General features: G+C 37.2%; 1 protein-coding gene across 11 annotated transcripts in view; it reads left to right on the top strand.

Moving 5' to 3' along the window:
• Nucleotides 1-5,230, top strand: part of LOC6039483 (zinc finger CCCH domain-containing protein 13) — a 215,511-nt gene extending 210,281 nt beyond the window's left edge. For 5 of the 11 annotated variants that reach the window (XM_038259587.1, XM_038259589.1, XM_038259585.1 and 2 more), the window contains one exon: nt 1,747-5,230. In XM_038259587.1, coding sequence (XP_038115515.1) covers nt 1,747-3,565 — 1,819 coding nt within the window. In that variant the 3' untranslated portion in view covers nt 3,566-5,230. The remainder of the gene's footprint in view (nt 1-1,746) is intronic. The other 6 variants (XR_005278194.1, XR_005278195.1, XR_005278191.1 and 3 more) reach the window with 6 other exon arrangements.
• Nucleotides 5,231-16,302: the final 11,072 nt, after the last annotated feature.

The raw sequence follows: 16,302 nt of genomic DNA, 5'->3' as shown, positions 1-16,302 counted from the left end.
GGTCGGTTCCATCTAATCAAACTGTGCATTGACCATCTGAATGACGCATTGCTTGGCCCCTGGGTGGAATGCATTCGAATCCAGCTTCTCACCGATTCTCCAGCACCAGGCGGGTGTTTTCCTTAATTTCATCAAACGCTTCCTGGTACGGCATCTGCAGCTCAATCGCATCCTTCCTGCAAATCACACAAAATAGATCCCAAAATCAAAACAAAACCCCACAAAAAAATCTTTCTCCCCACTCATCAAGTGGGTGAATCTGCGGAAAGCACCTCTATCGCCAAAGTTGGCCTCTTTCCGGGTCCGGGAGACCAAGCCCTTTCCGCTGGCCATACGGACACAGCCTTGTGACGATGCTCGTCTTCGCGGCCACAAACCGGGCAAGCAATTTACTGGACAGGAACATGGCGGCAGCAAACTCACGCGGTCATTCAAGCCTGCGAAAAACGAACACACCGGACCGCCAAAACACAAATGAAGAAACGAAGCAAAGTCTGCCGAAGCTGTCACGAAACTGCATTTCAAATCAAAACAAGATCAATTTCAAGTGTTTTCCTCATCACTTTGAATAGTTCAGCACAGTGGGGCAAATTCATGAGCAAAACACTTGAAAAGTTTGATCCACCCGAATGAAAATAACGTGTCAAAAAATACCAAAAAGTTAATCGCTAAAACACTTGAATTTGATAATGGATTGGTTTGAAATTCAAACACAAACAAATTAGATCTAAGATGTGGCTTTATTGAATCATTCAAGTGTTTGGGCACTTGACTAAAAAGTGTGGCGTATTTTCAGTGGAGTTCTCCTTTCTGCTCTCGCAACCGCAAGCTTATGGAGATGGCTCGCACTGACAGTGCTCAACATGCTCTCCGCTTGCCTTAGTGTCAAACCAACGGAGTACAAATTAAAAAGTGTCAAACGAAAAAGTGACCAACCATCGGGGGTTGAGTGTACTTCGAAATGATTGTGCTATTTTCACGTTTGTCACTTTTAGGCATCTCACGAAAAACGTATTGTAAACAATATAATCAAACACAAACCAGTTATGTTTGGCTGACGTTTCTGTACATTTTCTCGAAATTTTGTTGAATTTGGTCGCAGGAGTCCCGAGTGACACTCAAAAATGTAAACATTTGTCGACCATGCACGTGTGACATAATGCCTTTGACTTAAATTCCGTTGGACAATTTGTCGCACTTGGAGGATGTGTCAAGATAACACGATCAAATTCGAACTATTTTCATATCTATTTTTTAAATGGTTTTAAACTCTTGGTATTAAGAGAGACAACTTTGCATAATTTTTTTTTAGTTTTGTTGAATATCTGAGAATAAAAATCAGGTATCTGCAATGGTTAAGAGGAATAATTTATGGTAATAACATGACTTTTTAACTCAATTTGGACCAAAGTGCACGAACGTCATCAAGATCACGACGAAATGGTGTTTTTTTTACACTCAAACAAAAGTCCACTGGCGCTCAGTGCTAACCAAGCTACTAACATCTGTTGTCAGCCTTATTACCAATCATAGGCTTCACTCGCCTACTTGTGACTGGACAGTTCTGGAGCAGGAGCTTTCTGGGTATTTTTGAAACCGCCTTACTAAAAAACTAACCATAAACTAAAAATTGCTGCAGATCACTAATCAGCTTCAAAAACGCACTAAAAATGGGAAAGGTTGGTTTTACACAATCTCAAGCTATTCCCCAACTGATCGATTCCAACTTTATCCCCTTCACCAAAGGTCGTCCCGCTCGGAGAAGAACCTCTCGTCGCCGCGCTCCAACGAACGTGACTTGAGCGACCATCGGTACCGTTACAACAGCCGCGGCGGCGGCGGCGGCGATCCGTCCATGATGCCCGACGACGACGACGACATCTACGGCACGATCGTTCCACCGCGCCGTCAGCACATGCGCCAGGCGAACAGCTTCGGCAACATCGCAGACAGCAACGCGGGAACGCTGGAGTACGGGTACCGGTCGCGGACGCGAATGTCCGAGGGTCACCCGAACGGTGGTCCGAATCAGAGCGACTCGCAGAAGATCAAGCGCACCAAGTCGTTCTGGAAGTTCTCCAAGTCGCAGGATCATATTCTGGAGGGGATGGCCATGTGGAAGCACAACGACATCATTCCTACCGGTCGGGAGAAGCGCGAAATGGAGAAGAAGGAGGCGACGCTGAAGCGGAACATGCGCAAGAAGGAGCAGATCGAGAAGCAGAAGCAGAAGGAGATGATCGCGGTGAAGGAGGCGGAGGAAGCGGCTGCTCGGAAGAAGGAGCAGCAGATGAGACAGATGGGTGCGATGGAGAGCGGAACGCTGATGAGGAATCGGGAGAGGGAGCGAGAGCGGGATCACGACAGGGCTGAGCGGGAGCACCGCGAGAGACCGCACAGCATTGCGATGATGCCGGAGCAGGAAAAGTTTCCGATCACCAAGTCGGACATTGACAAGCGGATTTCCAAGCTGGACGAGATGCAGCAGCAGCAGCAACAGCAGAAGAAGGTTAGTCAGCCGAGGCAGGAACGCCAGGAACGGATGGAGAGACAAGATCGCCAGGATAGACACGAGCGACAGGATCGGCAGGAGCGTCAGGAGCGGCACGAGCGACAAGACAGACAAGATCGAGCGGAGCGAATGGACAGACACGATCGCCAGGACAGGCAAGACCGTCATGAGCGTGATCGCCGCCACGAAGAGTCCGACCGCAAGCCGTCCAAGTCAAGCAAGCAGCAGCAACAGGATAGCAACAACAACCGAAACAGCTACGTCAACAGGTTGGAGCAGGAGGAGCAAATCTACGGAGAGTCGATGCAACAGCAGGTGAAGGGCAAGGACAAGTACCGTACCAGCGAGCGGGAAAGCAGCAAGAACCGGAACAACGATGCGCTGAACAAGTACTACCAGGATCAGCACTTTGACGACTTTGCGATCATCCCGAGCGACTCGATCATGATCCAGGACACGAGCTTCTACGACGACGATGGCATGATGGACGACGACATGATGCTGATGAAGACGGTACGCCGAAAGGAGATCCTCAAGCAGTACTACTCCAGCGGTACCGACACCGAGCGCAACTCGTCCAGCTCCGACGCGTATGACTGCATCGTGGTGGACGATCACCTTGTTTCCGCCGCCGACATGATGATGAGGAAAAATCGAGGAGACAAGAGCCGCTCCGAAGCTCGCAAGTCCAACGGCGAGTCCTCCAACAACCGCATGGAAAACACCCCCAAGCAAGAGGAAAAAATGACCTTCTCGACGTTCCGTGGCACCGCCGTCGACGACGACGAAGCCATGATGATGCTCGAGGACGAAATGATGGACGAACCGCCGCGGGATAGCCGTCGCTCGAAGCTGTCCAAAGCGAACAGCACCGGCGCGATGCACATGGACAAGTACGAGTCGGAGCAGGAGTCGCGCATCAGCGCCAAGGTGACCAACAACGGCAACCAGAAGCGCAAGTCAACCAAGTCGACGGCATCGGACGGGAAGGCGTACGGGCCGTGGTACGACCTGTGGGGCGCCGAGGGGTCCACGATGCAGAGTCAGAAGTAGGGATGATCAGCACCCACGTACACCATCATCGACACCATAAAACCCCGTCCCCTAAGGTTAGTCAATCTTTATCGCTGGCGTAAAGATTGAGTTTAATCAGCTTGCAATAGTATTTCCAGGAGCTTTTCTACAACAGTCGCGTTACGGATCCGTTTGAGCGCTAGGTTGCGTGGAAGAGCTGAATTAAAGTTTTGGTAAAAAGCCACAAATTCTTTGTTTTGAAGTCAATTTAATTAAAAACCATCGATCAACTCTCACTATAGCCATCTAGGTGTGAACGCCACGTTGCAATCGGCAGTGGTGAATATAAACATTCCGTGGTGAGTTTCCAATCGTTCAAATTGACCGTTGAATTGTTGATCAAAGTTATTCAAAGAAATTTATTTATTTTCAAAGAAATCTTATGACTTTTAAGCAAAACTTTAATTTGACTTTCAAACGCAACTGAGTGTAAATGTAATTCATAGAAGGACACGAAGCAGTAACACTAAAGTGTCGACACAGACAAGAGACACACACACATCAGAGACAAGTTAAACAGCCGGAAGCAATCGAATCGGTGACCCTGCAGAAAAGTGCAAACCAGCAACTCCAACCCAACTCAACAACCCTGACAACCCCGATATGAACTTTAATGCGCTCAATTTTTACACAACATTTAGGTTAGGTTTATTGTGTATGATTCTCTTTTTAAGTTTTCTAGCTATAAGCGACTAAACCTTATTGTTACAATCACCGTTGAGTTTGTTTTTAGAGACTTTATTTACACCTCTTTTGTTTGCCCTTTACACTTAAACTCCATTTTTGAAAAGGATCGATTCCGAATCGACTAGCGAAGTTTGGTGCTCACATACTGTTTTTGAAGAAAAAAGAGTAGATTCTAGTTTTACTATTGTTACGGAAATTATCAACCATTATAAAGTTTAGGCAAATTATGACTTCTTTTCGGTTGCGGACTTCTATTGTTAACTCTTTACTTCTCATCATTTTGATTTTATCTTTCCCACTTTAGGCTTAAGTTACAACTCATGTTAGTCAATATCTGTAACGCCTTTCGAACGGGTAGCCCCCCAAAAAATCGTATGAACGCCGTATTCTAGTTTTACCATTACCAACATAAGTGAGAAACCACTAGCGTAAGAGCAGAGTATTTTTGAGTATTATTTTCTAGGGACAGAAACTTTACTTTTAAACCACGTGAGGATGGAACCTGTTATAAACACGAACTAATGTGCCAATAAAGAAGAGAGAATCGAACGCATTGTCGAAACGCCTACGGGTAGGCAACCGTGTATCGCGAGCTTACCAACACCACTTAACACCAACTTACCACCCGGACACAAGAGGAAGAGATTTCACGTTTTGAGTTTCGTTTTGTATTTTTTCGTTTAACGCGAGAAGGTAAAATCGTTGGTTTACAGTTATAGTTTAGCGGTTAAGAAAGTTTAGGTTAAGAAAAAGTTAGCATAGTTTTAACCCATTACAGTTTATCATTTTGTTGCTTTGTAAATTTGAGTGTTTTTCTTTTCATTCTTTGTTTTACAGTAGATTTAAGATTTCTCTACAGAGTTGATTTGTTTCTACCACATAATTTATGTATGATTTGTACAACGAATATTGATTGTAATTAACCGATATTGGAAATAAAGTTATTTTACCCCCAAAGCAGTTTGTGTTTTATTTCATGAGGACATTGTTTTATTTTTATACCGGATGATTTATGTAAATAAAATGGCAAATATATCAGCAATTCCCCACGAAAACAGCAAAAATAAGTTGCCCGATTGGGCCCAAAATTGGTGTGGGTTTTCCTTGTCCAAAATAATAAGACCCATATTTCAGCTGGTTATTAGGTTAGGCTTTCAAGAGAAAATAGTTTAAAGGTTCAAAAATGTAGCTTACATTTGAAACGGTCGTATGAAAATTCAAAATGCTATGGAGCGATTCCATGTCAAATAGGGAATCGGTTGTATCCGACCCTCTCCGATTTCGATGAAACATTGTAGACATGTTATCCTGCGCTTATATAAGCCATTTTTGTGTATATGGAGCCAGTTTCACTCGATAATGACATTTGAGGAGGGCGCAAGTGCTTTAAATATTTTTGTAATTCGGAATTTAAATATCGCTGTATCTCGAAGCCATCTTGCATCTTATCAAAAAGTGGGCAAAGGCAAACTTCTAGGAAATTTCACGGGCTTTTCGAAAAAAATACACTGGAAGAAAAAACACGCTACTTTTATGAGATTTTTTAATTTTTATGTTAAAAAGACATTTTTTTTTAAAGTGCTCTTTGAGTGCTTTTTGATGGGTTTTGACAATTTCTGTATGACAGACATGATTTTTCAGTCTTGTAATTATTTTTAACGGAAAGCTCGTCCAATTTCCCATAAGATTGTCTTTGACCACTTTTCAAAATAACTCGTTTTTTGATGATTTAAGCTAATTTACTATACAGGTTACTACCATCCACTGAACTGTACAAAAAAATATTCTGTTTTCAGAAGGAGGATTGATTCGAATTCCCGGACGCTTCGAAACCCGGACACTTCAATTTGTTTTATTAATTATTTGGATATAAGTTCGCATTATGAATGTCAAAACTGTGTAATTTGATGAATTCCAACATCAACTTTCACTTAAAGTTTGTTTGAACGATGTAGTTAATGCCAAAACAATAAAATACAATAAAATTAGAAGTTTACCAAAACTGCGAAACATTTCACTTGAAATATTTCAGTGGCGTTCGAAGCACCGGGAAGGCAAAGCAGAAATTTATGGTTTCGATTTTCTTAAATTCTAGCAAATTTTTATATAAACTATCGATTGTTTTAATGTTAACAGCTTATTTGAGACCTAAAGAATGCCATTTACTAACATTTCAGTCCAAATTTGTGCGATTCATAAGTAAAATCGAGTGTCCGGAATTCGAAGCAAAAGTGTCCGGATTTCGAATCAGCTTTTGTCAGTGTCCGGGATTCGAAGCACAACAAGTCATTTTAATTTTCAAATTCTGATGAAAAATTGTTAGAAAAGACATATTTTGCATGCATTCTCTTAAAACTGACTGTTAATAATACATCCTGCACTGAAATAAAAAAAAGTACCAAATTCCTAAATTCTAGGAATTTTGCTACTTTTCCTTATTTAGTAATCGGGTTTTTTGGATTACTTAATAAGGAAAGGAGGCAAAATTCCTAGAATTTAGGAATTTGGTACTTTTTTTTATTTCAGTGTGATGATATTTCTTCATTTTCAACTTATTACATGATTTTTTGCCAGCTATAACAAAAATGATATGCTACTAAGTGTCCGGATTTCGAATCATGACGTTAGTCAATATGGAGACTTTTATGTAAAATTGTCTGAAGAATCGATTCCCGTATTTGGTTTCTGAAAAAAAATACGTTTAGAACACTTAAAAAATCCCGTTTCAGTAAATGATTTTTATATTTTTTAGGTGAGTTGCTCCATCCTGCATTTTTCTTGAGTCTTTTTGTAACATCTTAGGCTATTTTCACAAAAAATTTTAACGAAAAAAATCGTGGGCTCACCTTCAAATTTGACTTTTTAACATAAACATTAAAAAATCTCATAAAAGTAGCGTGATTTTTCTTTCAGTGTATTTTTTTTTCGGAAAGCCCGTCAAATTTCCTAGAAGTTTGTCTTTAGACACTTTTGATACGATGCAACGGCTTCGAGATACAGCGATATTTAAATTCCGAATAACAAAAATATTAAAAACACTTACACCCTTCTCAAATGTCGTTATCGAGTGAAACTGGCTCCATATACACAAAAATGGCATACATAAGCGTAGGATAACATGTCTACAAAGTTTCATTGAAATCGGAGAGGGTCGAGGATAAAGTATCTAAAAAAATCCTGTTTAAAGGCTAGTATGCAGATCGGAAGGAAAGGGGTCAAGAAACCGCTTTACGAACAGCAGAAAAGGAGAGGGAGCGTTTCTTCACCCTCTCTGACTTGCTTGCGCTGCCGCTGCTGCCCATTTGATTTTTTTCTTGATCGGTTTCTTCCAAAGTGCGTATACCGCTTAAGGCTGGAATTGCTCACATTTAAACTGTCTTTTAACTTAACCCATGCCCTTAAACAACAAATTTCAGTAAAGTTTTTTAGATTTCACTAATGGGTTAAGTACTTTATATTTAAATTCGATAACAATGGAGCATTTCCATTGGAGAAGTTTTTGCTTTTTTCTACAATGTATTTCTTATGGAGCGAACTGTCAAAAACTGCTCGACTGCGGGTGCTCCATTGATTGATACCATCGCGAAACTCTTCAGCTGAAATCTAAAAATATAAAGGTCTGAAAATATTAACAAGCAAGTTTCTTTTTTTAATGAAAACTTTATTCAAACGTCACATATTTCAATTCGAATTATGCAGGATATTTCGCTATTAATTTTTTTGTACAATGGAGTATACCCGCCGTCGAGCAGTTTTTGACAGAACGATCCATAAGAAATACATTGTAGAAAAAAGCAAAAACTGCTCGACGGCGGGTGCTCCATAAGGTTCGTAATCAGTTTGTATCTTTTCAGAGCACATAGAATACCTTAAGGCGTATTATGAAACATTTCACAGAGTTTACTAATAACTATCTGAATTTCAAATAACGTCATGATTCGAAATCCGGACACTTAGAAGCATATCATTTTTGTTATAGCTGCCAAAAAATCATGTAATAAGTTGGAAATGTAGAAATATCATCATGATGTAGTATAAACAGTCAGTTTCAAGAAAATGCATGCAAAATATGTCTTTTAAAACAATTTTTCATCAGAATTTTAAAATTAAAATGACTTCTTGTGCTTCGAATCCCGGACACTGATAAAAGCTGATTCGAAATCCGGACACTTTTGCTTCGAATTCCGGACACTCGATTTTACTTATGAATCGCACAAATTTGGACTGAAATGTTAGTGAATGGCATTCTTTAGGTCTCAAATAAGCTGTTAACATCAAAACAATCGATAGTTTATATAAAAATTTGCTAGAATTTAAGAAAATCGTAACCATAAATTTCTGCTTTGCCTTCCCGGTGATTCGAACGTCTATGAAATATTTCAAGTGAAATGTTTCGCATTTTTGGTAAACTTATAATTATATTGTATTTAATTGTTTTGGCATTAACTACAGCGTTCAAACAAACTTTAAATGAAAGTTGATGTTGGAGTTCATCAAATAACACAGTTTTGGCATTCATAATGCGAACTTATATCCAAATAATTGATAAAACAAAATGAAGTGTCCGGGTTTCGAAGCGTCCGGGAATTCGAATCATGACGTTATCTCATAAGGCTGCTGCAAACATTTTTCCAAGTTTTGTCTTCCCCAATTTTCAAAACAGTCCAAAAAATAAAGGGGATTTTTTTTCTAAAATTCAAAAATCCAATGTAATTTTAAGTTAAATGAATGAATTGATGAATAATTTTCATACTCGCCGGCAGCTTGGTCCAGTTTGCGGGTAATTTAAAGTGCAATCAGCTAAAAATAATTTAAAGTGCATTCCCCTGCGTTTTTAAATTTTTTTTATTATGTTTCAGTTAACTTAAAAATTGTTTTTGTGAATGTTCGTTGTACAGTATTGCAAAAAGTGTTACACCCTAAGGACCATAGTTTCTTCGAGAAAGTTTTAGCAAATTTTCTCATTTTATTATATCAATTGGTAGAAAAAGGAAAATATGATATTTCGAACATTCGATTTTTTTTATATTTTTAAATCCGGCTGAAACTTTTTTGATGCCTTCGGTATGCCCAAAGAAGCCTCATTAGTTCGTTCATATAATTTTCCATACAAATTTGGCAGCTGTCCATACAATAATGATATGTGAAAATTCAAAAATATGTATCTTTTGAAGAAATTTTTTGATCGATTTGGTGTCTTCGGCAAAGTTGTAGGTATGCACTCAAAGTCAGAAGTATCCCTCAAAAGGGTACTTTCAATTCTCAAAAAGGATACTTTCTATCCTTTTTTAAAGTTCACCCGGCGTCACCCTTTTAAAAGGGTATGTCAAATTCAGTACATTTTCGATACCTTTTTAAAGCGTTATACGCACTTCGGAAGAAACCGGTCAAGAAAAAAATCAAATGGACAACAGCGGCAGCGCAAGCAAGTCAGAGAGGGTGAAGAAAAGTCCCAAGAAATCGCTCCCTCTCCTTTGTTCTGCTGTTCGTGAAGCTATTTCTTGACCCCTTTCCTTCCGATCTGCATACTAGCCTTAAAGGGTGACGACGGGTGAACTTGAAAACGTTACTTAATCCACCGGAAGGTGGTTGCTGCCTTCCTCCTAAAAGCCTTGCAACCACACACTACGAAAGCTTTGGCTAACGCTTACTTAGTAAAGACACTATACATCTGAGTGCTGCCATCTAGGTATGATAAATTTAATGAACCATTTGAAAGCACTGCAGTGTTTGTGTGCGTGCACTGAGCGTAAAGTTCCGACAGCTATCCGCCGGAGCTTTCAAATTATGTAAATAATGACCCTTTTTAGTATCAACCAAAACAGTTTTTCGAACATATCTTTTAAAGTACTGCACCAAGCCGGATAAAATTTAAAAAAGACTTAAAGAACCTGAAAGCAAATCCAAAAACATAGATCCGGACAAAATCGGACGAGCCAGTTCCGAGAAAAGTGAGTGAGAAAAAAAATTCTACGTCCATCCACACGCACAGACATTTGCTCAGAATTTGATTCTGAGTCGATATGTATACGTAAAGGTATATCTGGGAGGCTTATTTAAAAAGTTCAATTTTTGAGTGATTTTATAGCCTTGCCTCAGTGAGGTGAGGAAGGCAAAAAGGATACTTTTTACTTTGGGTGTGGATATGGACTACACTGAAAAAAGAATGATACAAGTTTAAAGAAAATTGGTGATTTTTAATTTCACTTTTTGTCACTAAAATTTGCGTTGCAATTTGCAGATTTGCAAAAAAAAAAAAACACTATTTTGATTTTTTTGTTATTTTTTGATATGTTTTATAGGACATCAAATGTCAACTCTTCAGAAATTTCCAGAATGGGCAGAAAATCTTTGACCGAGTTATGATTTTTTTAATCAATACAGATTTAAAAAAAATCGAAATATTTGTCGCAAAAATTTTTCAACTTCATTTAAAAAGTACATTCGTGAAATTTTCCGATCTATTCAAAAAAATTTTTTTTTCAAAAATTTAAAATCAAGACTAACAATTCAAAAGGGCGTAATATTGAGTGTTTAGACCGTTTTTTTGTCAAACCAGTCGCATTCGACTTGGTTTAGGGTCCCATAGTTCGAGTTACAATATAATATAAGTTTCAATAAGTACTTCAAAAGTTATGCATAAAAATGAGTTTTCCCATATATCCGGATGTTAGATAAATGACCTGAAATCGTACCAAATGTCACCATCCCAAGTAACATTTTTTTCCAGGAGTTCTACAAGAGCACTTCAAGATAGTTACAGTATGGCAGTTTGGACCGCGGTAGGATAAAACTCTCTTCAAGAACTCTTCCAAACTCCTGAAGAAGTTTTGAAGAGAATTTTATCCTACCGCGGTCCAAACTGCTATGCTGTAGCTATCTTGAAGAGCTCTTGTAGAACTCCTGGAAAAAAAATGTTACTTGGGAGGTTATATTTCGTTGAATAGGTAATCAAAAGGCCTTTCCAATGAGTCCATTGAAGATCTGGCAACCCTGTCTCATGTTATGATGTACTTTCCAAATAATTAATAATTCAGATGAAAATTATTCCCAAATCTTTTACTTTTTTGAAGTTTCAAAAACAAAAATATCAGGATTTTTTTGCAATAGTCTCAAACACCTGCTCTATAGCATTTAGTAAAATGTATTTTTGGGGTTAATCTAGTCTAAAACTTACACAAACTGAGTGTGTTTTTTCAGCTTATAAAGACTAAACACTTTCGTGCATTCATCTCTCCTGTTAGCCTTTTTGAAAATACGTGTGTTGAAATTCCTGTTATTCATAGACGTACAAGCCAACTCCACCACATCCTGCACAAATTTGCATCATAATTACGTTGATTAATTAATCTCGCCTTTTCTCCGTTTTCTCTTTCCTCTCTTTATCCTCGTGCGACCCTCCAACGGACTGGACCTGAACAAACAAAATCCCTTTTGCCAACAACCTCCCACCCCCCTCGTCCAGGGCATCCCAGTTCGCGACGGTGAAGCTGCGGACGACGAAAACGAACGACCGGTCGGCACCGATTATAAGATAATTAAAGGCCACGGGGGAGTACCTCCCGTCTCCGGTGCCCATCCCGAAGCCTCCAAGTAGCACTCCAGTCGCCATTGCCACCCCCACGGGACAGCAAGTGGGTGGTGGAACACCATCCGGGGTTACAACGATTTTCGAAGAGCAACGACAGGACGACCAAGACGCGACCGAGTCGGGCAGTAGCAGCCCGCTGAAGCAGCACCGGCAACACGTGCATCAAGTTGAAATACATTAATTACGGTTACGGGAGCGGGGGGAGAAAGGAAACGCCAGGAATTGAACGAAGGATTGTGTAAAATGTTGTTAGAATAGTTTTATAGAGAGGTTGACGAAAAATCAATAGTTAGGTTTAGGTACAAAAATGTAAAAATCCAAGTACTGCATTGCAATTTGTGAAAAGATCAAAGAAAGTCAATGAAACTAATCAAAATCTAAACAGAATACTGATTCACGCTGAGAGATTGAAGGCACTAAAGCAAACGATTAAGATTCGGTATAGGATGAAGCAATGACACCACTTCCTATTGTTTGCCAATGTACTGTTGAACTGTGATATACCAGAGGAATGAAAACATCGACGAAAGACCGAGTTGACTAAGATGTTGGCACAGTGAACATTATCAGAGAAAATGCAATTATTTCGTTAAACTGTTAATTATATTCAAATTTGTATTTTTTGTTGAAACAATATTTGAGAACATTATGGAGAACGATACAGAAATTATGTCTTAAAAATAAATGTTTTGAAAATGAGCTAGTAAATTACACCGACCAAAAAAATTTCTGGGCAAACTCAACACGAGGGGAGTCCCCACAATCACGTGCAATTTGATTTTTTCAAATACAGTTTGTCTGGGCAGAATGGTTTTTCTCCAAAGTTTGTATGGAGAATCAGTGCTGTTCGGTTCTCCTACATATTGCATGCAATTTTTGGGTTGTATGCAAGAGCGACGAACCACCCTATTTCTCCATACATACTTTGGAGAAAAACCATTCGGCCCAAACAGACTATTTTTGTAAAATTCAAAGTGCACGTGATTTTGGGGACCCCAAACTTTATGCTTCCCCTGGTGTTGAGTCTGCGCAGTCATTTTTTTCAATTTTTGTAGGTCAGTGTTTTAAGACCCAAAAATTTAGAAATATTTGAAACTTGTCAAAAATGGGCAATCAATTCCGTTAATGATAGAAAGGCTTTAAACTGTAAAACATATTAATCAAAAATAAAAATATCCAAAGGCAGCCAAACAGCACGAAAACCGAAATTATAAAAAATATGATTTTATTTTGTGAATAAAAGAAGGAATATAATAAAAATATGTGATCATTTGACCAATTTATAAACTGCTTTTCAAAGTTGTTTAGTTGTGTTTAAAACAGTAAGGCCGTTGCAAATATTTTTCAAAGTTTATGTCACCCCCCCTTCAAAATTGGTCTGAAAAATCAGGGGGCAAAACAAATATTTTTTCAAAAAACTTCAAAATTTTCATGATAATAAAAGTCTCATCAACTGAAAACAATCTAAAATGCATTTTTCTGCATTGATAATCATATTTAGCATGTTTAGGCTTGTTTAAAAAATGTTTTGAATTTTTATGAAATCCCAATTTTTGTCAATACTTAGATATTTTGGAAACTAATAATGATGGCAAAACAACTGGACAGGTGTATAAAGCGTTTTAAAACACTTTTTTCATTAAAATATTGAAACCATGGCTCTTGATTTAAATTTTTATACTTTTTTATTTGTTTTTATTGAAAAAGTGACTGTTAAACGTGGAAAAATAAGATAGGCAAAATATAATTATATAGGCCAAATACTACCAAAAACAAACACATACTTACAAGATAAATGTAAATTAAAATATTAAAAATAAAGCATGAAAAAATTAAAACAAGAGTTGTAAAGTATTTCGAAAAAATGGGCAGTAGAGGGTTAAGCAACTTTTCCTTTTTTATATATAAAAAAACCCCTAAGAAGACAAAATCTCTCAAAAGATGCACATTTTGTCCTTCTTTTAATATTCTGCATTTTTTTAATATTTGACAATTGAGTCTGCCTATGAAATATTCCCTTCTTTTATTTTAAATTCAACTTTGAAGAATTCACCTTTTTCCAATATTAAAATGTTTCACATCTGCGTAATTTTTCATTTGTATTTTGCATACCGTAAACCGGAGCTACTTTGTTAGGATTTCAATTTGTTTTTGGAATACTTTCCAACAGGTAAGGTTTTGCTCAAGATTATTATTTTTAAAACATGTACTGGGGAAGGTCACACAAAGTCAATTCACGATATTGAAAAAAAAAGTTTTTTTCAATAATTTTTAGAAAAATAGTTACGTTAAAATTCTTAGTTTCAATTCCGGGGTGACTTTGATTGTCATAGTTTTTGTTGTTAAAATATTTAAGATGTTCAAACTTTATTTCTACGTTAAATGTACCATCACTGAAGTTGCTGATATTGTTTTGAATTAAAAAAAACAATGTTTACAATTAGTTAACTATGTATATAAGCTTTTTAACAAAATAAATATAAATTTTAGGTAAAATTGTAAAAAGTCGGAATTTTGCCTGGAATTTGTTAAAACGAGTTTTGTTTATAAAATTATCGATTTATATTGCATTTTATACTGAATTCGGAGCACTTATCACAAGTTTTCACATTTTACATTAATTTTGTTCAACTGAAATTGCCCATACATTTGGAGATTTTTTTTGAATTGTGTTTCAAAAACACATACAGTCGACTCTCTGGCTGTCGATCTTCTCGATATTAATAATTCTCCATCTATCGATGAATTCTTCAGTCCCTTCAATCTGCATACTTCAATTAGCTTCATTCCTCGATATTTTCCCTTGCTTGAAGGATCTCTTCCTCGACTGTCCCTTGGATTCTGTTTGCTTTAAAAATCTCTTCCGGTTGTCAATAATTTCACTTTCTCATGGCTTGCATAGACATTTTTCTTGGCGAAACGAAGCTTTGAAGGGTGTTTGACATTAGTTTGTTTTTGTTTGATGGACGTTGCCATGATTCTCTCCCATAGCTGGGTATCAAGAGAAAAATATTTTCAATCGAGTCTTCATTTTTCATCGTTCTGTAAACTGATGATTCTCTTCCTCGACGGTCCCTTGGATATTGACAACCAGAGAGTCGACTGTATTATTTATTACCTATTTACAAACTTATTTTACTTATTTTTTATTTACCTTCTCCTAGTGGAAAATTGGTCAAAGAATCCGAAAATGCATTCCGTCTTCCGATTGAAAATCATGTTCATTGAGAAAATCATTACACTTTGAGAAGTTTAAAATAATGACTTTCATCAACATTTTCTTTACTAACTAACCAACTACTAGTTAACTAACTTTTTAAACTTTTCAAAACTTTATGAAAAGTTCTTTTTGAGGTTCTTTGGACACTTCTCTTCCACGGTCAGATTTATTCTAAACAATTCCGTACGTATTTTAATTGTACTCTTCATTTTGCGGAAACATCGCAAACCTATCAAAGTCACGCCGGCTAACAAAGTCTTCCCGTTTTATGGTACCTTTATTGAAAATTCTGTTTTTTTTTTCATTTAAGTTCTACTTAATTTCTTTCTAAAAAATGCATAAAAAATTTATTGCAAAAAATTAACTGAGGAAAAAGGTGCAGCAATAAGGAGAAATGTTTAATGCGGAAGAGATTTTCCGTCTTCAAGTTAAATATAAAAAAGAAGCAAAAATTGCATTGAAAAACATAATTGCAAAATATTTAAATGAGATAAGATTAAATTTAAAAAAAGAAGGGAAAAATGTGAAATTTTTGAGAGATTTCCCTTCTTGAAGGTAAATTTTGAATAAGAAATGGAAAAAATAAATTGGAAAAGCTCAATTATCGAAGATTTAATGATTTTTTAGAGTTTTTTAAGAAGTTTTCTATAAAATATGGGACAATTTCATAATAAAAACATTCTTGCAAAATATTTTTTAAGGGGAAAACTGTAAAGCCATCAAGACATTTTACCTTCTCTGAAGTATTTTTTTAATTTCACTAATAAGCTTTATTGTCAAATATTCGAAAAATGAATAAATTTACATCCATTAGGGATAAAACATGATTTTTTGAAAAAAAAAAATCTTTAAAAGTAATACAGTCCAGACTCGATAATCCGAAGCACTTAGAAAAATCGAAACTTCGGATAATCGAATCACCAAAAAAAAAAAATTATTTTTTTCGTTTTCATATTTTTTACCTTTAAACTACGCTGGAATGATTTAGTGGCTTTCATGGTGCTGCCTGTCCTGTTCTGGTAGAATTATTTTTAATTCCCTTTAATCAATTTCTAAGCAACTTGGGCTGGACAATCATCACATATACATGACGAAATCCAGTCTGCAACCCGCTAAGATCCATGCGAATGCGAAAAACTACGCTGAAATGATTTATAATTTTTAAATCTAAGATGGCAGCCAAAATGGCCGTGATGAAAAACTTAAATTGTAGTTTAT

This window comes from Culex quinquefasciatus, chromosome 3, assembly GCF_015732765.1.
Source record: "Culex quinquefasciatus strain JHB chromosome 3, VPISU_Cqui_1.0_pri_paternal, whole genome shotgun sequence".
NCBI lineage: Eukaryota > Metazoa > Arthropoda > Insecta > Diptera > Culicidae > Culex > Culex quinquefasciatus.
Note: the sequence above shows the minus strand (reverse complement) of the source record. Positions and strands in the feature narration are given on the sequence as shown.